General features: G+C 41.3%; 1 protein-coding gene across 1 annotated transcript in view; it reads left to right on the top strand.

Annotated features, from left to right (window-relative positions):
* Positions 1 to 22289, top strand: part of ULK4 (unc-51 like kinase 4) — a 580245-nt gene that overhangs the window by 314383 nt on the left and 243573 nt on the right. The window contains exon 32 of the mRNA XM_034992636.1: positions 12829 to 12934. Coding sequence (XP_034848527.1) covers positions 12829 to 12934 — 106 coding nt within the window. The remainder of the gene's footprint in view (positions 1 to 12828; positions 12935 to 22289) is intronic.

Genomic DNA, 22289 nt, shown 5'->3' with positions numbered 1-22289 from the left:
AGCACTCTAAACATGATAAAAGTCCATCAAAGAGCAGGGGGAAGAGGATGAGCTTGAGGATTAAAGTCTGAGGAGGTGAGGTGACCCACCAGCACAGGAAGTGGGGACGATTGTGGCTCCCTTTCAAGGCTGGTATGGAAGCCAAGGCTGGTTGAAGATGGTCCCTCTAGCAGGTGATATGTTGTTGTTGAACGAGACCCTAATTATAGTGTAATGCTTTTCCACACAGATCTAAATATAAAATATTAGACAAAGTATCCATCTCTCTGAATGGTTACTTCCTGATTGCAGAATGGGTAAGATTTTAGATGATCCATCTCTTCTTATTAATCCCACAGGGTTTCATAGTGGAAAGTAAATGAGACTTATTTATGCTTGCAAATCAAATTGCCATAAAAGGTTATTTCAATAGATAGAGGCAAAATCATACTAAAATAATTTAGTAAAAATGGGAGCTAAGAGCGTGCTTAATGGAACATGATTAGATTTAATTTTCTTACTATTTCCATCATTAAAGCTCCATTATCTTTTCTGAGACTTCATTTAGGTTTCCAGCCACACGGCAACTCTGAGGCGTTTGTGGGGAGCACATGGAAGCCTGTGAGTTCCATTAAAAAACAAAAACAGCTAATAATATACTGTTCTTTCATTTTTGCTATTTGATATCAATGTCTCACTTCCAGAGGCTCTTGTATTCTCTTCCTAACCTGATCTCTTAAAACTTATAAGTATCATTATCTAAGAGCTTTCATGCAAAAGAAGTTTGATTCCAGAGTTGAAAACAAAACTGAGACTTTCTGATGAATGTCTCTGAAGTGCAGAAGCTCTGAGAAATTTTAAGAATATCTCTGGTTATCTTTTGGCTTCAGGTATATCCACATCTCTCTGTATGTACCCAGTCTAGTTTTCAGCCATCACCCAGAACCGGCAAATGCCGCTTTACAAGGGGGAAATAATTGGCCCTCAAGCATATCCAGAGCTAAATCCACAGCTAAATCCTACTTGTAGATAGTAACAGAATCAGTAACAGTATTAGCCCTTTACACGTGGTAGAACTTCACAGGTAGGGATAGGTAAGAATCCGTACATCCGAAAAATCTCCAGAAAGTATTGCGCCCTCTGTTTGATGTCACTAAGGAGATAGAGTGCTGGCCTTTCCAGCCAGAGGTAGACTCTGGTTACTTTAGATTCAGTCTCAAGTCCATGCCACAGGGCCGAGTATAAGCAGAAGACAAGGTGCTGAGGTCAGGTGATGAAGACTGGCCACAGGTGAGGTGAGGAGCTGAGAGAAGCCGGCAGGGAGCAGGCCCTGAGGAGCTGACCTTGAGGATGACACAGAACCACTCCTGCCCACTCTGTGCAGGGGTGATGTAACTAATTTATATCCATGAGTTACAGCAACAGTGTATTTCTAGTTTTTAGTTTTTTTAAATTCAAATATATCTAGTTTGTTTTTAACTCCACTGAATCCAAAAGAAATTACTAACCCAAGCACTTGTTAGCTGAGATTTAGTATGGATTCCAAAAGTCTTACCCAAGTCTTCAGAGTCATCAGCCTCAGTGTGCCTTTGTGATGTCTCATTTCTGTTAACCTCAAGTTCCCAAGTCCTGTGGTTTGTGCCCTTCCCCAAGTTCTAGAGCTTTGCAAGCCTGCTGGTTCTTCCCACCCAGCTCCATTCCCATCTCCTGCCTAAAACCTTTTCTGGTCTTCTCAGCTCACCAGGATCTCACTCCCTAGTATGTGTTAGCACAATCAGCATACTCCTCTCAGCCCATTCTGTCTCCCTGCGCTCTCACTGGATGGGAAGCTCCCCAAGGGCAGGTGTCTGGTACAGGTTTGGGGCGTGTCATCAGGATCTACAGTGGGCCTGACGTGGGCTGGTCTTTAGTATAGATTGTTGAAGGAATGACATTCAATTGTGTGCAGAGGAGATCATGCATTTTTTACCTTCAAAATAGTATACACTATTTTCTGTAATATAAAAGGATATCAACTGGGCAGACTACTCAAAATAATGAATAATCAAATTGTTCACATATTTGTAAAGGTTTTCAGGTCTGTTTGTGTGTATATATGTTTATGCATTTTAAAATTTATGCAAATTCACATTAAAACCACTTTTTTTTAATATGGGAGCTTTCATTCTGAGTCAGTTCTGTTATCTATATTGTGAAATCCTGTGATTAGGAGGATAGTAATTCATAAACCTATCCTTTTCTCCCTCCCCCCCAATATTTATGTGATGAAGTTGGACTTCATGGTAACTCAGGTGGCATGTGGTATTTAGGATTCTTTTGAGGGGCTGAAGAAAGGCAGAATTCTGAGGAAATTGTTTCACCCAACAACCGTTTGTTTTTAGATTGATTAAGTGCACGTTGGAAAGATGGGGATAGGGTTACTTGTCTTGTGCTAAAACTTTTATTTGAGTGATCTTTGCTACAATCCACAAGTAAATATTTGAGACTGTGCAGAACTGTTCTGTTTGACTAAAGGAAAGCATAGGAATTTGATATAATTTGATATTATTTGTTATTATTTAACCTCTTTCAAATATTCTTTGAGGAGTGTCAAAGACAAAACTGTAAGCTGCACAACAAAATATGTGCTTTTATTGGGAGTCTTAGGGATTACAATCCAGGAGACACAGGTTTGATTGAAATCGAAAACAAAATCTGGAGAGACAAAGGAGGTTAGAGTTTTTAAAGTGGAAAGAGAGGGGGTGCCTGGGTGGCTCAGTTGGTTAAGTGGCCAACTCTTGATTTTGGCTCAGGTCATGATCTCAGGGTCCTGGCATCAAGCCCTGAGTTGGGCTCCCCGCTTGTGGGGAGTCTTCTTGTCCCTCTGTCCCCACCCCCCACTTGTGCTCTCTCTCCCTCTTTCTCTCAAATAAATAAAATGTTTAAAAAAATAATAAGTTGGGAAGAGAAGTTTTACGTAAGTTGTATTGAAGAAAAGGTGGTTGATGCTGGTTTATCTACAGCTACATTAATCTACATGTGATTGGTTGCTAGGGCTAATGTTGGGCAGAAAATCCATTTATGTCCATTATAACATAAGTAGATGCCTTGACTTTTAGCTGAGTTCAGTAAAAAAGAAAAAAAACCTCTGAGAATTTGAGACAGAAGATATGCATGAACCCCACCTCCTCAGTGTCCTCCTGGTTCCATTTAAAATAACTCTTAGGAATTATTCCATCGTATGCTCTCCATTGCTGGCAGATGCAGCATTGGGTTTAGTATGGAAGGATGTTAAAGCAGAAGAGGACCTTGAAGGTTAGCCTGAAACTCCAGCAGGTCACCTCTCCCTGGTTGCCTGCATCTGCATGTGTCGGGGACAGGGCTTTCCCTTCTGCCTGTTTCCAGTGGAGCTCCCAGCCCTGCCCCTGGATGTGGCAGCTGGTGCAAAATGATGAGTTGGGTGCTCTGTCCCCCTCCGTTGCTGGCGGGGAAGAGCTCTCTGTCCTCTGTATGGCTTCAAATGACGTTTCCAGCTGTCGAGGTTTTGCCTCGTGCCCTGCCCTTGATGGATTGTGTGATGATGACTTGGATGCTGTGGCTCAAAGTCATTGCTGTTGGAGTCATTCTGATGGAGCGCCAGAGCCTACATTATTCAGAGCATGGTCATGTGAAATGTTTCAGAATTGAAGCTATATTGGTTGTTTCTCCTCCTGCTGCTTTTGGGTCACAACCCTCTAGGGAGCTTCTGGGTGAAATCTGAAACCAACCCTGGCGCTGGCAGGGCAGGGAGAGATGGAAGAAACAGGCCGGCCACTCCAGGTTGGTAGATGGCCATTTCATAAGCAAAGGGGACTTACATATGAGGCTTGTCTTGGGCAGCAAGACAGTGGATCTCTGCACCGCCTGCCAAATGTTAAAAGTTTATATATAGAGGCTTTACCGGGGTTCAGTCACGTATACCATGCAGGTGTTCTCAACACCACATCACTATCTCAAGGGTGTGTTCTAGGGGCAGCCTCTGGGAGCAGGAAAGGCCAGAAGAACCCACATTCCAAGGACTGGGAGGGGATGGGAGCCTCCGGGTGCCCTGGGTCAACTGGCCTTCCTGTCTTTTTGATGACTTTCCCTAACAACTTCCAAGACAGGTTTTTTTGTGTGTGTTCATGTGTGTGTTTGGTTTGGTTGTTTAACATGCTACTTGTGCCCTGAGGGATGAGATTCTAAGATTAGCCAATAAGATTGGTGACGAATAGACTCCGTCCTCTGTGAATGGTGTATGCATGTCCCAGAAGCTCAGGGACAGCTCAGGGAAGCTCTCTTAAAGATCAGTGCCCCTTTTCCATGCACCCCACACAAACAGACGGGACAACATTCCCCTGTGCTCATCCAATGTCATGCAAGCCATCAGAAGGAAGGATCCCATTTCAGCCAGTTTGCCCAAGGGGAGCACACATCTTTTCATTTGCAGCTCATCAGAATTCATATGCAGAAGGGGCTGTGACACTATTATTCCATATATCCATGGGGGCAATGGGGGGTGGCCAGGTGAGAGTGTGGTAGCAAGAAGACAGTCCCAATACATGTGTTTCATGAATTGAGAAAGAGCTTGAAGTGCTTGGTGTTAAACAGAATCATTTGCTCCTCTTCTCCCTGTCTGTTGAAGATGGCCCGGGTCACCTGGGGGCTGACACTAGGCAGTGCCAATGGGCAGGGACCCGAGCTGTTGTTGTCTCTGCACATCCCATTGAAATGTTGGTCAGCATTTATTTGGAGATACCCAGTGGTTGGACACATAATAGGTCAGTTGACTGACTTTTAGTTCCTGATTGAGGTGACCAGCTACCCTGTGATGCAGAGAATTTTTGTTTTAGCACCTGTATACCTGGGGTTGCATCCTGAGCTTATCTTTTCTGGGCTCATTTTTCTTTCTTGAGGAAATCCAGTGGTCCCTCTTTCTTCCTTCCCATCCTCTCCAGTCTCTCCCTTCTATCTTTTGTCCTTCCCTTCTTAGTACTCATTCAGATTTATGGTTTTTTCTTTGACCTGCTTGAAGAAAACTTAATGAAGCCATCTTGATATGGAATTTCTTAAAGCTGAAACTCATTTATTGGGGGTACAAGAATTAAAAATATGAAAATCCCATACCCTTCCCTTTCCCTTCCTCCCTATTCCCTCATTCCTAAGCTTAAGGGACTTCCCAGAGACTGGTGGGACAGTTGCTTTGATCCAGAAGCAGTGGATGTGAGCAAATGGGCACTCTGTAGATGAGTCTTGGTTGTCCAGCATACAGCCAAGACCCCTAAAGGGATTTGTCCCAGAATAGATATTGAAGAGGGGGGTCAGGTTTCAGCTGATAAGGTCCTTAGACCAGCCTGGCTTGGTCTAAGAAATTTATTGAAGCTCTCAGTAGTCCCCTTCTAGGTTTCAGAAATGGAACTGGCCAGTATATGGTCACATTCTTCCTTGGTCAAGTTGGTCAATCTGACTCCTCCGGAATCTCCTTATTTTTCCTGTGTTCCCAGCATATGCCCTGCTCTCTGCTCAGGGTCTGTGAGTTTCTTGATCCATCACAAGACCCTTTTACCCTGCCCATGGTTGTCCAGCATGATCCACATTAACACTTTTATGCTTGTACCCAGTTTATGCTTATAGTAGAGTATCTTCAAATTCCAGTTAATATTCTGGGTCCTTGCTGGCATTTTTTTTATTATCTAGGAGATGAAAAATTCCTCAGATGATTTTATCCTATTACAACCAATGTATTCTCCAAGATGGTATAGTTTCTATCATTGTGTGGCCAAAAATGAGCGTACTGAATGTTCCAAAGTGATTATACAAATATAACTGTTATTATCTAAGAGTCTAAGAAAAGGAAAGCTGATTGCCCTCAGTTATGGAGATTGAGAACAGAAGTGATCATGCATAAAATACCAAGTGCACCAAATTCCAGGGTGAGTGACAAAGATCCGGGCTGCCTTATGCTGCTGGTTTGTAAATACCCAGTGTATGTATTTGCAGTTCCCCTGATGTCTGATTTGTTACCTGCTCAGAATAATTTATTGGAGAAAGGTGCTCCTTCTTTGAAATTTCAACTCAGACGGTGAGATGGCTAGGGTCTCATTGCCACTTTAGAGACAGTCCTGTGCAACAAAAACTAGTTGAAAGATCCAATGGGATCCAGACAGTGTGTGCTTTGGGGGTGTGAGGGCCAGTAGGTATTATGTTGAGGTATTCCCATGTCCTTAGGACTAGCTCACCTACCACTAGCTGACCTAGCAAAGAGGTGTTAAGGGCACTGAATCCAGGTGTCCCAAGTGAGCGATCACTTTTAACAGAGAGTGCCATTAAAATTGTGTCAGCATCGGGGTGCCCAGGTGGCTCAGTTGGTTAGGCATCTGCCTTCGGCTCAGGTCATGATCTCAGGGTCCTGGGATTGGGCCCACTTTGGGTCCTGTGCTCAGCAGGGAGTCTGCTTCTCCCTTCTCTCTGCCTGTCCCCCCAACTTGTGCATGCTCTCTCTCTCTCTCTCAATAAATAAAAAATCTTTTAAAAAATTGTGTCAGCATCTTTCAGGATTTTTGGAGTATGTATTTTCCATGCTGATGCAAGTGTTTCATGAGTCCTTGATAACTATTTCACATGGGAGAGATTTTATGTATTTTATTTAAAGTGAAAAGGTCTGAATTTATCATTTATTGCAAATATTCAAAAAATATGTACCTATTAGACTTTTTGAGGAAGATTATTTTTATTGTTCAATAAGTATTTATCAATTATTTAATTGAAGACAATTTCTAGTCTGTGACAAGGTAATTCCTTGAAGGAGACTCCCATGAGCTATCTATCCCTTTCCCAACTGTATTCACCTAAGCAGCTTTGAGCCAGTTTGTTTCTTTGTTAATCTACCTGATTAAAAGTCCCAGTTCTGCCCTCCAGGGGCTCAGCATCAGGTGAGGACTGGATGAACCACGGGTTACTGTATACAGTAGGTGCAATGATGAAGTCAGGCAAAGGAAGGTCACGTCGGTGCTGTCCAACAAGAAGGATAGCCTTCCCCATGCCCTCTCCCCCCCAACCCAGCTTTAGCAAACAGCATCTGGCCTGAATTTTTAAGAGTGAATGTTAGTTTGCCAAGGCTTTATTTTTGTAACATTTTATTATTATCTATTACTTTGGACAGTGGCAGGGATGTGACAGGAAGGTGGAAGGAGTTGTGTGTCTGGATGCACACCTATATTTTCTCATTTGTCCCCCTACTTGGGGCCCGTTTTTGGCTCGGATAGGGTGTTGTGGGGCAGTTTGGCCTGTCAGCCCCCCAGGCAGACATAGGAAAGGGGTGCAGTCTATCCCTGGGGACGCTGGTCCTGGCTGCTTCCCGCCATCTCTCTCCATTGCCAGGGCTCTCCTGCCTGAGTAGCACTGGCTCCAACCCAGTGCACCTGCCTTGAGGAGTAGGGCCCTACCGAGAACCAGGAGGGAGGATGGAAGTTTCCTGCTAGAAGCTTAAATAACGTGAAAGAGCAGGAGGGCTGAGCAAGCCAAGTGACACAGTTAACCTGCCACAGAAGGGCATCCCCAGCAGTCCGCCATTGGTGTTGAGCGAGGACTGGAATTCTTAGGCTGAACTCAGCATACTGATTGGCAAATGGTACCATTTGGTCCACAGCCTCCCTTCTGTGTCAGCTGCAATGTATTGCAAATAAGAACTTGTATTTGCTGCAGCTACAGGGCCTCTATACTATCTGTCAGTCAAATTAAAAAATTTAAATTCTTTTCTCTCATGTCTTTTAATCAGAAAGATGATGACCCAAATCAAGGAAGAGACTTAATTCTGTATCTCCAGGCTTATAGGGTGAGAGCATCCTACATCTTTGGCTACAGATGGGGAAGAGCATGCTTGAGGTTCTCCTTGAGCCTCCTTGGAGGCTGCTAAGCCCCCAGCAGCCCTGACCAGAGGACAGAGGGGCTATTTGACTGTTTCACAACCGGCAGAGCAAATGCCCCGTGGTAGTTACCCCAGCCCCAGCTTCATAACACCCCAAACATTCCAGCTTTGGATGTCCAAATCCTGGCCTTGCTTCCCAGGAAGTCCCGTGTGTGTGTGTGTGTGTGTGTGTATTTATTTATGAGGTAAATTAGTGGAGATTAATTTTAAATTTGTGTTCCTTCACCTTGTTCCCTTCCCTTTTCCTTACCCACAGGAGTCAGAATTTGGGTCAATAAATCATGAGAGTGTTTCCAAAATCATTAACATGATACTTCTGTGGGATTGAGAGCAACGGAGCTACCTTACCCTTGCTTCTGCCATCCCTTGGTTCTCATGGCCCTCCCTCCCTTCAGGCCTTTGAATCCCCCTGGGGCTCTGGACAAACGGGGTGGTGGGAAGCAATGGCCCCCCTACCTTGGGCCTACAGTGGACTCTAATATATTCCCCGGGCCTGCAGGCCCCAGATTTAAGCCCTAGGAATGGGGATGAGTCTTGCCACTCGAGAAGGAGGAGCCTGGTTAGCAGTGGAGGACAGGAGGAGCAGTGGAGACAGGGGACAAACTGTCCCCACCTTATCTTTGGCAGAGGAGAGCTTCAAGAGGGGGCCTGGGGAGAATCAAGGGGAATTTATCACGGATGGGATGTGGGAGGCGGGAGAGAGGCAGTGGCCCCAGGTGATTCCAGGATTTATGGCTGCATGGTGGACAGATGGTAGAGCCCTTCATTGAGACAGGAAGCCAAAGGATGATGTGTGAGGGGAAAGGACAGGATGAGTTCAGTTTAGATCCCATTGAGTTGGAGCTGTGTGTGGTACAGCCTTGTGAAAAATCAGTAATATGAAAAAATGTCCTCTTCCGCTCCGTCCAATACATTTATTTCATCTGAATGCTCTGAAGACTCTTCTGTGGGCTCCAGATGTCTAGGAATCTAGTTGTATGAGAGAAAGCATAAAAAGGAAAGTGAGCGAACACACACTCTGTCTCTGTCACCTTTGTACTATGTCCCAGAACATGCGCAGTAGACTAGCATCCTGTAGTGCAACGTGCAAAAAGGTTTTCCCCTGAAATGTGATCTCACTGTGTGTTGAGTAGGACATGCCCTGTGTTTATTCGCCAGAGATTATAGATTTCATGTTCGTAACTCTTGCATGTGCTTCTGCTTTTCTGCCTCCTCTTGGTTTCCAACCTCCCTGGGGACCAGTGGTTGTCTTTTAATTTGCCCTCTTTAGAATCCTGACCCCACACCAAGGGCAAAAGAGAGTGACTGTGGCTCATTGTGAGTTTCTATTGCTAAAGGTGTTTCCTGCCTTGACTATTGAGAGCCCTGCCAAACTTTTGAGTCTGGCCATCTGACGTCCCTAGTGCCATTTCCGTCCTCAGATATTAGAGGAAAGTATAATGCTTTGTTTACAGTGAAACCGCTCTGGGAAGGCTGATCATTTTTCAGTAGTGTTTCCTTGCCGTGCCCTTGGTAGTTCAGAGCTGTCCTCTATAAGCACTGAAGCAATTAGTTTTGAGAAGGCTGATTCTTCAGGGTCCAGTGCTCCCCTGCCTTTCATTTGCCGAAGCTGTACATTTTAATGAAGCTGTTTCATCTATGTTGCCAAACACTAGAATTTTGCTGCTCCAATTCTAATTATCTCTACTGGCAAATGCTGTGTTTTATTAGAACTCTCAAGTGCTCTGTTTATTAAATGTCCGCACACTATGGCATTAGGCACACAAATTAGGTCAGCTGTGCTTATTGATGGGTTATGGATAAAGGATTTTTTCGTCATAATCCTAAAATGCAGTGCGATTGCCTTCTGTGGCTTTGTGCGCGGTCGGCGATGCCTTTTCTGATGAGCTCGGCTGCCTTTCTTACCCAGCCGCCGAGGCTCATGCTGAGTGTCTGAGCAGTGGGGCTGTGGTCGGGGGCTCAAGGTATGTATTTCCAGTCTTTGGAGTAACAGCTTATTCTTTTCTTTCCTGGAGTTGCCTAGCACCTCCATCTTGCTTCCTGCGTTCTATGCCTTAGAGCATTGTGGTATCTACAGAGGACGCTTATGAAGCCAAGAGATGCCAGTCATGGTGGCACAGGGAGGGCAGCGCTACCAGAGCTGCCCCAATTCAGTATTTCTCAGCTTTTCCACCCCCTGCTCTGGGCCCCTTTACGTGCCTGCCACCTCACCCCATGGGCCCTCAGGTGGTATGGGTTAAGCTGGGATGTGCTGGTGCGCTGTTGGCTCTGACCCCCGTCTCTCCTTCCTTGTGCCCCGTGACTGTGGGTCAGCAGGCAGCACTGCATGGTGATCAGGTGCGTGGCTTCTGCCATCCCACGGACCCAGTCCTAGCTTCACCGCTGAAGAGCTGGCTGATTCCTGGCAAGTTACACTTCACCTTGCCAACCTCAGTGGCCTTATCTGTAGCAAGGGGAGCCCTGCAGCCACTTCAGTGTTTCTGTGAGGATCAGATGCGATGGTGACATGGGTCACATGCCTGGGATACGAACCTTGGCACCCAGTGCCCCATCAGCAAACTCTCAGCACTGCCTTGTTGCTCCGCAGGCCAAGATCAACACTGAGGCCACTGGTGCCTGGGCCCCTGACCCTGTGCCAAAGGCCCTGTTGCAAGTCATCAGCTGCTGCCCTCTCTCCTTACACTGCTTTACTTGCATGTATTGAGGTGCCAATGGTGTAGACTCCTTGCTTTCATTCATGAGCCGTGGGGATTTAAAAAAAAAAAAAAAGACATCAGGACTTTCCCTAGCCTTCTGTTACAATCTTTTTACCCTGGAACTCAGTCATAGCTTTCTGGGGAGAGGGGCTGTCCTAGAGGAGCATCTAATGGGGACCCAGTCTTTCATCGGGATCATCCCTCCCCTCCGACTCTGGCCTGTGGTCTTTGAACCAAGCTTGAGTTTCCCATTTGTCTTTACACCAGGCTTGCAGAGTGCCTGAGAACAACTCTGGCCCCACAAATTTACCCCCCTGTTTTCTCCCTTCATATAATCCTCTACTCTGACTTTAAGTAACTGTGGTGTTTTTCAATGCATCATTTATCCCCTGTAGGCTAATACGGTTGTGAACAGCAAGAACAAATCTTATTAAAGTTGCTAAGAGAAATGAAATAAACCAATTTGATAGAAGTTAATGGAAGTGTGTTGAACTCATTTTTATGCCTTCTCAACTGCTCTTCGCATGTATTTCATTCTTTCTGGGGGAAATGATGACCTGAGCCATAGCAGTAGCTGTCTCAATACCCCCTGGAGAACTGCGGCATCATCTCGAGCAGGAGCAAGGACTCTGTTCCATGCCCTTCCTCCCCAACACTATGTAGGAAGCACATATATATCTACAAGAGAGAAGAGTGCATAAATAGAATTCTCTACTATAATTTTTACGAAGCCCTCACTTTATATTAAACAAAAGTCATAGTGTATGAATGGCTTGAAATCCAACAACAATGTTTTTGATAATGGTTAGAAAAGAAAAAGAACCATTTCTCCCCGTCTGGTTATAGGATTATTGGTCTCTTTTATTTCCTGCATCAGATACTTTATCCTGGAGACCCCCAGTAGTATGGTTGGCTGGGGCTTTTAATGATCAGAGTGTACCTTGGCTTTACGCCCCTCTGCAGACTGAGTTGTGGGCTGGCAGAGGCCTTCATTTTGCAGGGACTCTAGAACCTTCAGGGCAGGAGTCCGAGAACCTGGTTGGCCAGGGGACAGTCCTGGACTCGTAGTGTTCAGGGGTAATGGGGGTTTGGATAGTTGGCTTTTGTACTAAAGGAAATGCCTATATTAGCAAGTGGCACTCACCCCATGAGTACAAGGGAAAACTGAAGTATTGGCTTCACAGGGAGGCAAAAATATTACCAAGAGCATCATAGAAGAGGTACATTTAATCATAAGAAATGTGTATATTGAAGGAACAATGAATTTATTGCTAGTGAAACTGCCCTGTATTTGCTGACAGGCTGGTCTTTGAACAAGGAGCAAAATGTGTTATTTTATTGAATGGGACCAAAAAAAAAGAAAGAAAACCAAAAAGATTTATTAGCTTCTCTTTTCTCAACTAGAATAGGTTTCCTATGTATCGTTGGTTACTTTATCATGAATAACATGTTGTGTCATCTTGTGCTTATTAATCACCCTTTCCTTCCAACCAACTGTATGAGTAATTGGATGAAATTGGTGGCAGACCATTGCTTCCTTATTCATCTTCTTAAATTGGTGTCAGTGGAACATTCAAACATGAACATCCACCCTTAAGTGTGTGTTTCTCAAGAAAGGTAGAAATTTTTAGGCACCGGTATTTGGAAAGCAAACTCCTTGTCTCAGACCAAGCGAAGACCTAGATGGTGCGACTCGGAACATCAAGTGGCTGGCATTGCTGGGAGGTACACATCTGGCGACAGAGCAGCTTCAGAGCCAGGTGCAGTGCTGGTGTTTTGTAAGCTTTGGAAACCATGTGTCCATCAAGGGTCTCCTGGTCACTCTGCTGCATTTGTCACTCTGAGACGTGGTAGCTTTATTTTGTGATCTCAGTTCACTTTCAAGTGTGGTCTCCTAAGCTCCATGTAGTTGATTCCTAGTCACTCTGACTCCCTTGTCCCCCATCTAAAGCCCAGAGGGCTGTGTGGTTGTCACTCAGCTGTGCATGGGGGACTGCATGCAGCAGCGCTGGTGTTCTGAAGGGTTCATGCTGCCTCCCAGCTGACTTAACACACTGATGGGGAGTGGGAGTGCCTTAACGCAGAAGGATCTGTTTCATTAAAGCGGAGAAAGATAATTATTTGACCTTGTGCAAAGAATGAAGGGATGGAGGTCATTTGATCATTTGTCTCTATCATGGTGTAATTACAATTCTGTATAGTTATGATGGAAATTGTGATCTATTGCAGGAACATCAGGAGAACATTCTGGGTAACACCATGCAAAGTGTGATTGCATTGCTCAACAATCTGGTTGCCTGCAAAGATTCAAATATGAAGCTACTTTATGAACAAGGTAAATGCTTCTTAGAATTCATTTTGAGTCTTGATTTCTGCCTATTTGTTATTTTCCTCATCACATGTAGTGGGGAGTCAAGAAGTGCTATTCAAAGTTGATGAATCAAAATAGACATTTAAGAATCTATAAATAATAATGTTATCAGCAAAAATAGGAAATGTGGTTAGATTGTGGTAGTTTCTCTAAGTTCATTTATTTTCCTTTAGGGCTCAAAGTTTCCTTCCTCCTATAGATACTGTTACAGATAATAAACCAAGAAGTACAAGTGTAAGCATGGTAGTTAGACTTATTGCTGTCAATCAGAATAAAAACATATTTAGTCCAAAGCATCTTGGAAAATGAGATCGGATGAGTTGAGGGTGGCTTTATGTTACATCTTATGCATACCTATAACATTAAGATTAAAAACGTTTTTAAAGACTTTATTTTTTAGACCAGTTTTAGGTTTAAAACCACATTGAGAGGGAGGTACAGAGATTTCCCATATAACCCCTGCCCCCATTTATATCCTCCCCTTTTAATTGTCTTTTTATTGTCTCTATAGTTTTGTCTTTTCCAGAATGTCATAGTTGGAGTCCTACAGTATATAGCTTTTTAGGATTAGTGGTTTTCACCTAGTGATATGCATTTCCAGTTCCTCCATGTCTTTTTTTTTTTTTTTTAAATATTTATTTATTTATTTGACACAGAGAGAGATAGAGATAGAGAGAGCGCAAGCACAAGCAAGGGGAGACAGGGAGAGGGAGAAACAGGCTCCACGCTGAGCAGGGAGCCCCATGTGGGGCTCGATCCCAGGACTCTGGGATCATGACCTGAGGTGAAAGCAGGTGCTTAACCGACTGAGCCACACAGGTGCGCCCGCCCCTCCCCCCCCCGCCCCGGTTCCTCCATGTCTTTTCATGACTTGTTAACTCATTTCTTTTCAACACTGAATAATACTCCATTTGTCTGGATATACCACAGTTGTGTTTTGTTTTTTTTTTAAATCCATTCCCCAGCTGAAGGGTATCTTGGTTTCTTCTAGGCTTCATAACAAGGATGTTGTCATCTAAATTAAGTCTAGAGATACATGAGACCCCTTGGGTACATTTTTGTCAGCTCCTTGAATTTTGGTCCTCTCAAACTTGAAGACCTGTGAACTAAGGACACAAGTTATCTGCTCTGCCACATTTTTAGACTCAATGAGGAGACACAGAAAGAAGAACCCTCATAGAAACTCTTATTTAAAAGGAAAAACTAAAAGGACATAGCAGTCACTGATGCATGACAATGTTGAAATCTTGGCAAACACATTTTCTGATTTCCCTTTGTTCCACAGGGGGGAAAAATATCCCACTTTGAGAGTACTCCCTGCGAATGCTTCTCTATGGCTCTTGCCTCTAACTTCTGGTTCATTGTTCTTTTTCCATAAAGATGGCCCATCGTTGTAGCTGAGTGGGATTCTAAGCCTGATTCCTATCTATAGACATTTGGGGCCCTATAACTTCTTTTCATTCTAAAAGAAATTATCCCTATTCTTTTTAGTCCGAATTGGTGGTGTTTCTTACAATATAAGTCTAGCAAAATCTTTGTTAGGTTCTTATAAATTTTTTTCTAGTTTTATTGAGAAATAAACATCACTGTATAAATTTAAGGCATACGGCATGCTGGTTTGATTTGCATATATATTGTGAAATTACCACAATAAGTTCAGCTAATATTCATCTTCTCCTATAGAGACAATAAAAAGAAATGAAAAAAATGGGCATTTTTTTTCCTTATAATGAGAACTCTTAGCATTTACTCTTAACAATTTTCCTATATATTGTATAGCAGTGTCAGCTATAGTCATCATGTTGCATATTACATCCCTAGTACTTGTTTGTTCTTACAGCTGGGGGCTTGTACCTTTTGACCACCTTTTTCCTATTCCTCCTCTCTGCACCGTCCATCTGTAGTAACCACATACATGCATACACATACATACACATACCATAACTTCTTTATCCATTTATTGGTCAAAAGATACTGCTATGAACATGCAGGTGCAGATATTTTTTGAGTTAGTGTTTTTGTCCTATGGCTATATTCCCAGAAGTAGAATTGCTGGATCACATGATAGCTCTATTTTTTTTTTTTTTTTAAGGATCCTCCATCTTGTTTTCCATAGTGGCTGCACCAATTTACTTTCTCACCAACAGTGAACCAGGTTTCCTTTTCTCATCTATGCCCTTGTTAGCCCTTATCTTTTTGATGGTGGCTGTTCTAACAGGCCTAAGATGGTATTTCATTGTGGTTTTAATTTGCATTTTTCTAATGACCAGTAATGTTGATCATCTTTTCACTTACCTGTTGGCCTTTTGTGTATCTTCTTTGGAGAAGTGTGTATTCAGGTCCTTTACCCATTTTTTAATTGGGTTACTTTTTTTTTGCTATTGAGTTGTAATGTTTCTTTATGTATTTTGGATATTACTGCCTTATCAGATATGTGGTTTGCAAATATTTTTTTTCATTTCATAGGTTGTCTTTTCACTTGCATGATGGTTTCTTTTGCTGTACAGAAGCTTTTTAGGAGTTTTTTTTCTACTTCTGTAAAAATGTCATTGGCAACTTCATAGGGATTGTATTGAATATATAGATGGCTTTTTGTATTTTTGCCATTTTAATGCTATTAATTCTTCCAATCCATGAAGACAGGATACCTTTCCATTTCTTCCTTTCTTCTTCAATTTCTTTCATTAACATCTTGTATTTTTCAGAGTAGAGATCTTTCACTTCTTTACTTAAATTTATCCTCAGCATTTTGTTGCTTTTGATGCTATTGAAATTCGGATTGATTTCTTTTTCATAAAATTCATTGGTATCATTTAGAAATGCTACTGATTTTTTTGTTAATTTTGTATCCTGCAACTTTACTGAATTTACTGATTACATCTAACAGTTTTTTGGTTGAGTCTTTAGAGTTTCTTTATATAAAGTAATGTCATCTACAAATAGAGACAGTTTACTTCTTTGTTTGCAGTTCCTTTTACATGTCTTTGTAGTGACTTTTATTTCTTTTTCTTCCCTGATTGTTCTTGCAAGGACTTCTAGTACTGTGTTGAAGAGGAATGGTGAGAATGTGCACCCTTGCCTTTTCCTGATCTTAGAGGAAAAGCTTTCAACTTTTCACAATTGAGCATGATGTTAAACTGCAGGATTGTCATATATGACCTTTATTATGTTGATATGTTCTTTTGATGGCTAATTTGTTAGATTTTATCATGAATGGATGTTGAATTTTGTTAACTGCTTTTTCTTTGTCTATTAAGATGATCATATGATTCTTTTCATTCTATTAATGTGATGTATCACATTGATTTTGCATATGTTGAACCATCCTTGAATCCCACTTGATCATGGTGAATGATCCTTTTTAATGTGCTGCTGACTTTGGTTTGTTAGTGTTTTGTTGATAATTTTTGCATCTGTATTCATCAGGGATATTGGCCTTTAGTTTTCTTTCTTAGTAGTGTCCTTTTGTGGTTTTGGTAACAGGATAAATGCTGGCTTTGTAAAATGAGTTCAGGAATGTCCCCTGCTCTTTTGATTTTTTGGAAGAGTTTGAGAAGAATTGATACTCTTCTTTAAATGTTTGGTAAAATTCACCAATGAAGCCATCTGGTCCTGGACTTTACTTCATTGGGAGGTTTTTGCTTACTGATTCATTATCCTTATTAGTAATCAGTCTGTTTTTTCCTGATTTTCTATTTTTTCCTCATTCAGATTTTCTATTTTTTCCTGATTCAGTATTGGTAAATTGTACATTTCTAAGAATTTTTCCATTTCTTGTAAGTTGTCTAGTTCGTTGATGTATTGTTGGTTCATAGTAACCTCTTAATGATCCTTTGAATTTCTGTGGTATCCATTGTAATGCCTCCTTTTTCATTTATAATTTTGTTGATTCAAGTCCTTTTTCTCTCTTTCTCTCTCTCCCTTCCTCCCTCCCTCTCTCTCTTTTGGTTAATCTAACTAAGGGTTTGTCAATTTTGTTTATCTTTTCAAAAGAACCAACTCTTAGTTTGGTTAATCTTTGCTACTGTTTTTCTGTTTTCTATTTCATTTATTTATGCTCTAATCTTTCTTATTTTCTTTGGGCTCAGTTTTGTTTTTTTTTTCCTAATTGAAGTATAGTTGAGTTTCTGGTGTACAACATAGTGATTCGACAAGTCTATACATTATGCTGTGCTCATCACAAGTGTAGCTACTATATGTCACCATACAATGCCATTACATTATTAGTTGGTTTGTCTTTTTCTGGCTCCTTAAGGTGTAGATTTAGGTTGTTTCTTTGGGGTCTTTCTAGCTTCTTAATGTAAGTATTATTACTGTGAACTTCCCTCTTAGAACTACTTTTGCTACATCCCATAAATTCTGATATGTTTCTAGTTCCATTTGTCTCAAACTTTGTTTTAAATTTCACCTGTAATTTTTCTTTGACCCACTGGTTGTTCAGGAGAGTGTTTAATTTCCATGTATTTGTGAATTTTCCAGTTTTTCTATTGTTAGTGATTTTTAGTTTCATGCCATTGTGATCAGAGAAGATACTTGATATTGTTTCAGTCTTTTAAAATTTGCTAAGACTTATTTTGTGGCCTAATGCATGATCTATCTTAGAATGTGGTCAGTATGCATTCAAGAAGAATGTAAATTCTGCTGTTGTCGGATAAAATGCTCTGTGTATGTCTGTTAGCTCTATTGGTGTCTAATGTTCAAATCTGTTTCCTTATGGATTGTCTGTCTGGATGATTTATCCATTGTTGAGAGTAGGGCATTAAAGTAACCAACTATTATTGTATTACTGTTATTTCTCCTTTTATATCTGTTTTTGCTTTATATATTTAGGAGCTCCAATGTTTGGCACATAAATATTATTTTTTTAGGGGCGCCTGGGTGGCTCAGTCATTAAGCGTCTGCCTTCGGCTCGGGTCATGATCCCAGGGTCCTGGGATCGAGCCCCACGTCGGGCTCCCTGCTCGGCGGGAAGCCTGCTTCTCCCTCTCTCACTCCCCCTGTTTGTGTTCCCTCTCTTGCTGTGCCTCTCTCTGTCAAATAAATAAAAATCTTTAAAAAAGAAAAATTATTTTTTAAATTTTTTATTTAAATTCAATTTAGTTAACATATACTGTATTATTAGTTTCAGGGGTTGAATTTAATGATTCATCAGTTGCATGTAATACCCAGTGCTCATAACATCAAGTGCCCTCCTTAACATCACCTAATTACCCCATCCCCCCACCCTCCACCCCTCCAGCAACCCTCAGTTTGTTTTCTAAACATCTCTTATTTATAATTGTTATATCTTCATGTAATGATGTCTTCATCATTATATAATGATCTTGTCTCTTTATCATTTGTAGTTGAAAATTCATTTTGTCTGTTATAAGTATAGCTGCTCCTGCTTTTTTTGGTTACCATTTAATTAAAATGTCCTTTTCTGTCCCTCACTCTCAGTGAAGTCTCTTGTAGCCAGCATATTGTTGGATTTTTTAAAAAATCCATTCAGGCATTCTGTGTCCTTTAATTAGATAATTTAATCTGTTTCAAGTAATTATTGACAGGAGGGACTTACTGTTGCCACTCTGTTGGGTGTTTCTGGTTATCTTATAGATTAATTGTTCTTTGTTTCTTATCCTGCTTTTTATGAGTTTTGATGTCTTTTGCCATCCCTATACTTTGACTTCTTTATCATATTATTTTTGTAAGTATTATAGGTTGTTTTCTTGTGGTTATCATAAGGCTTACATAAGATATTTCAAACTTGTAACACGCTATTTTAAGCTGATAACAACTTCAGTAGAATTTTTAAACTTGACAATTTTACTTCTGTCAGGTTATTGCTGTTACAATTTATGTGTTTTTTATATTGTGTAATTAATAACAGATTATTGTAGTTATTATTTTTAATACATTAGTTTTTTTATACTTGTGAACTAGAGTTGTAAGTGAATTATTCACCACTATTACCATATTGCAGAATCTAACTATGCCTATATACTTAAACCATTACCAGTGAGATTTATACTATCTTTTTATATTTTTATGATGGTATTTTACTTCCACTCAAGAACTTCCTTTAGCATTTCCTGTAAGGAAGTTCTGATGGTAATGAACTCCTTTTGTTTGTTTAGGAAAGTCCTTATTCCTTCTTTTCTGAAAGACAGCTTCATGGGGTTTAGAATTCTTGGTTGACAGTTATTCTCTTTCAGTATTTTAAATATGCCATCCCATTCTCTCCTTGCCTGAAAGTTTCTGTTCAGAAATTTGTCAGTAGTCTTGTGGGGGTTCCCTTGTATGTAACTTCCATCTTTTCTCTTGCTGTTCTTTAAATTCTTTCTTTGTTTTTGGCTTTTGACAATTTAATTATAATGTGTCCCTGTAACTCTATTCAGGTTCAACCTATTTGGGGTCCCTTGGGCCTAAGACGTGGAGATGTCCATTTTTCTCCCCATCTTCTGGATGTTTTCGGCCACTGTTGCTTTAAGTATACTTTCTGTTCCTTTCTCTTCTCATTCTGGAATCTCCATAATGTGGATATTGTTTCCTTTCATAGTGTCCCCATAATTCATAAAGGCTTTTTCACTCTTTTGTTGCTTTTTCCTTTTGCTTTTATGACTGTGTAATTACCATGTCCTATACTCTAGGGCACTGGTTCTTTCTTCTGTATTGCTGGGTCTACTTTGGAAACTCTGTTGAATTCATCAGTTTAGTTATTGTATTTTTTTTACATTTTTTATTGTTATGTTAATCACCATACATTACATCATTAGTTTTTGATGTAGTGTTCCATGATTCATTGTTTGTGCATAACACCCAGTGCTCCATGCAGAACGTGCCCTCTTTAATACCCATCACCAGGCTAACCCATCCTCCAACCCCCCTCCCCTCTAGAACCCTCAGTTTGTTTTTCAGAGTCCATCATCTCTCATGGTTCGTCTCCCCCTCCGATTTCCCCCCCTTCATTCTTCCCCTCCTGCTATCTTCTTTATTTTCTTTTTCTTAACATATATTGCATTATTTGTTTCAGAGGTACAGATCTGTGATTCAACATCTTGCACAATTTACAGTGCTCACCATACCACATACCCTCCCCAATGTCTATCACCCAGCCACCCCATCCCTCCCACCGCCCCCCACTCCAGCAACCCTCAGTTTGTTTCCTGAGATTAAGAATTCCTCATATCAGTGAGATCATATGATACATGTCTTTCTCTGTTTGACTTATTTCACTCAACATAATACCCTCCAGTTCCACCACGTCGTTGCAAATGGCAAGATCTCATTCCTTTTGATGGCTGCATAATATTCCATTGTATATATATACCACATCTTCTTTATCCATTCATCTGTCGATGCACATCTTGGCTCTTTCCACAGTTTGGCTATTGTGGACATTGCTGCTATAAACATCAAGGTGCATGTATCCCTTCAGATCCCTACATTTGTATCTTTGGGGTAAATACCCAGTAGTACAATTGCTGGATCATATGGTAGCTCTATTTTCAACTTTTTAAGGAACCTCCATACTGTTCTCCAGAGTGGTTGCACCAGCTTGCATTCCCATCAACAGTGTAGGAGGTTCCCCTTTCTCCACATCCCCGCCAACATCTGTCGTTTCCTGACTTGTTAATTTTAGCCATTCTAACTGGTGTGAGGTGGTATCTCATTGAGGTTTTGATTTCGATTTCCCTGATGCTGAGTGATGTTGAGAGCTTCTTCATGTGTCTTGGCCATTTGGATGTCTTCTGTGGAAAAATGTCTGTTCATGTCTTCTGCCCATTTCTTGATTGGATTCTTTGTTCTTTGGGTGTTGAGTTTGATGAGTTCTTTATAGATTTTGGATACTAGCCCTTTATCAAATATCTTCTCCCCTTCTGTCGGTTGTCTTTTGGTTTTGTTGACTGTTTCTTTTGCTGTGCAAAAGCTTTTTATCTTGATGAAGTCCCAATAGTTCATTTTTGCCCTTGCTTCCCTTGCCTTTGGTGATGTTTCTAGGAAGAAGTTGCTTCGGCTGAGGTCGAAGAGGTTGCTGCCTGTGTTCTCCTTTAGGATTTTGATGGACTCCTGTCTCACATTGAGGTCTCTCAACCATTTGGATTCTAATTTTGTGTGTGGTGTAAGGAAATGGTCCAGTTTCATTCTTCTGCATGTGGCTGTCCAATTTTCCCAACACCATTTGTTGAAGAGACTGTCTTTTTTCCATGGGACATTCTTTCCTGCTTTGTCAAAGATGAGTTGACCATAGAGTTGAGGGTCCATTTCTGGGCTCTCTATTCTGTTCCACTGATCTATGTGTCTGTTTTTGTGCCAGTACCATACTGTCTTGATGATGACAGCTTTGTAATAGAGCTGGAAGTCTGGAATTGTGATGCTGCTGGCTTTGCTTTTCTTTTTCAACATTCCTCTGGCTATGCGGGGTCTTTTCTGGTTCCATACACATTTTAGGATTATTTGTTCCATTTCTTTGGAAAGAGTGGATGGTATTTTGATGGGGATTGCATGGAATGTGTAGATTGCTCTAGGTAGCATTGACATACATCTTCACAATATTTGTTCTTCCAATCCATGAGCATGCAGCGTTTTTCCATTACTTTGTGTCTTCCTCAGTTTTTTTCATGAGTATATTATAGTTTTCTGAGTACAGATCCTTTGCCTCTTTGGTTAGATTTATTCCTAGGTATCTTATGGTTTTGGGTGCAATTGTAAATGGGATTCACTCCCTAATTTCTCTTTCTTCTGTCTTGTTGTTGGTGTATAGGAATGCCACTGACTTCTGTGCATTGATTTTATATCCTGCCACTTTACTGAATCCTGTATGAGTTCTAGCAGTTTTGGGGTGGAGTCTTTGGGGTTTTCCACATAAAGTATATCATCTGCAAAGAGTGAGAGTTTGACTTCTTCTTTGTCGATTTGGATGCCTTTATTTCTTTTTGTTGTCTGATTGCTGTGGCTAGGATTTCTAATACTATGCTGAATAGCAGTGGTGATAGTGGACATCCCTGCCGCGTTCCTGACCTTAGGGGGAAAGCTCTCAGTTTTTCCCCATTGAGAATGATATTCGCTGTAGGTTTTTCATAGATGGCTTTTATGATATTGAGGTATGTACCCTCTATCCCTATACCCTGAAGAGTTTTGATCAAGAAAGGATGGTGTACTTTGTCAAATGCTTTTTCTGCATCTATTGAGAGGATCGTATGATCCTTGTTCTTTCTTTTGTTAATGTATTGTATCACGTAGATTGATTTGCGGATGTTGAACCAACCTTGCAGCCCAGGGATAAATCCCACTTGGTCGTGGTGAATAATCCTTTTAATGTACTGTTGGATCCTATTGG

Source organism: Mirounga leonina, unplaced genomic scaffold (genome assembly GCF_011800145.1).
Source record: "Mirounga leonina isolate KUSES-001 unplaced genomic scaffold, KU_Mleo_1.0 Mir_115, whole genome shotgun sequence".
Classification (NCBI taxonomy): Eukaryota; Metazoa; Chordata; class Mammalia; order Carnivora; family Phocidae; genus Mirounga; species Mirounga leonina.
Note: the sequence above shows the minus strand (reverse complement) of the source record. Positions and strands in the feature narration are given on the sequence as shown.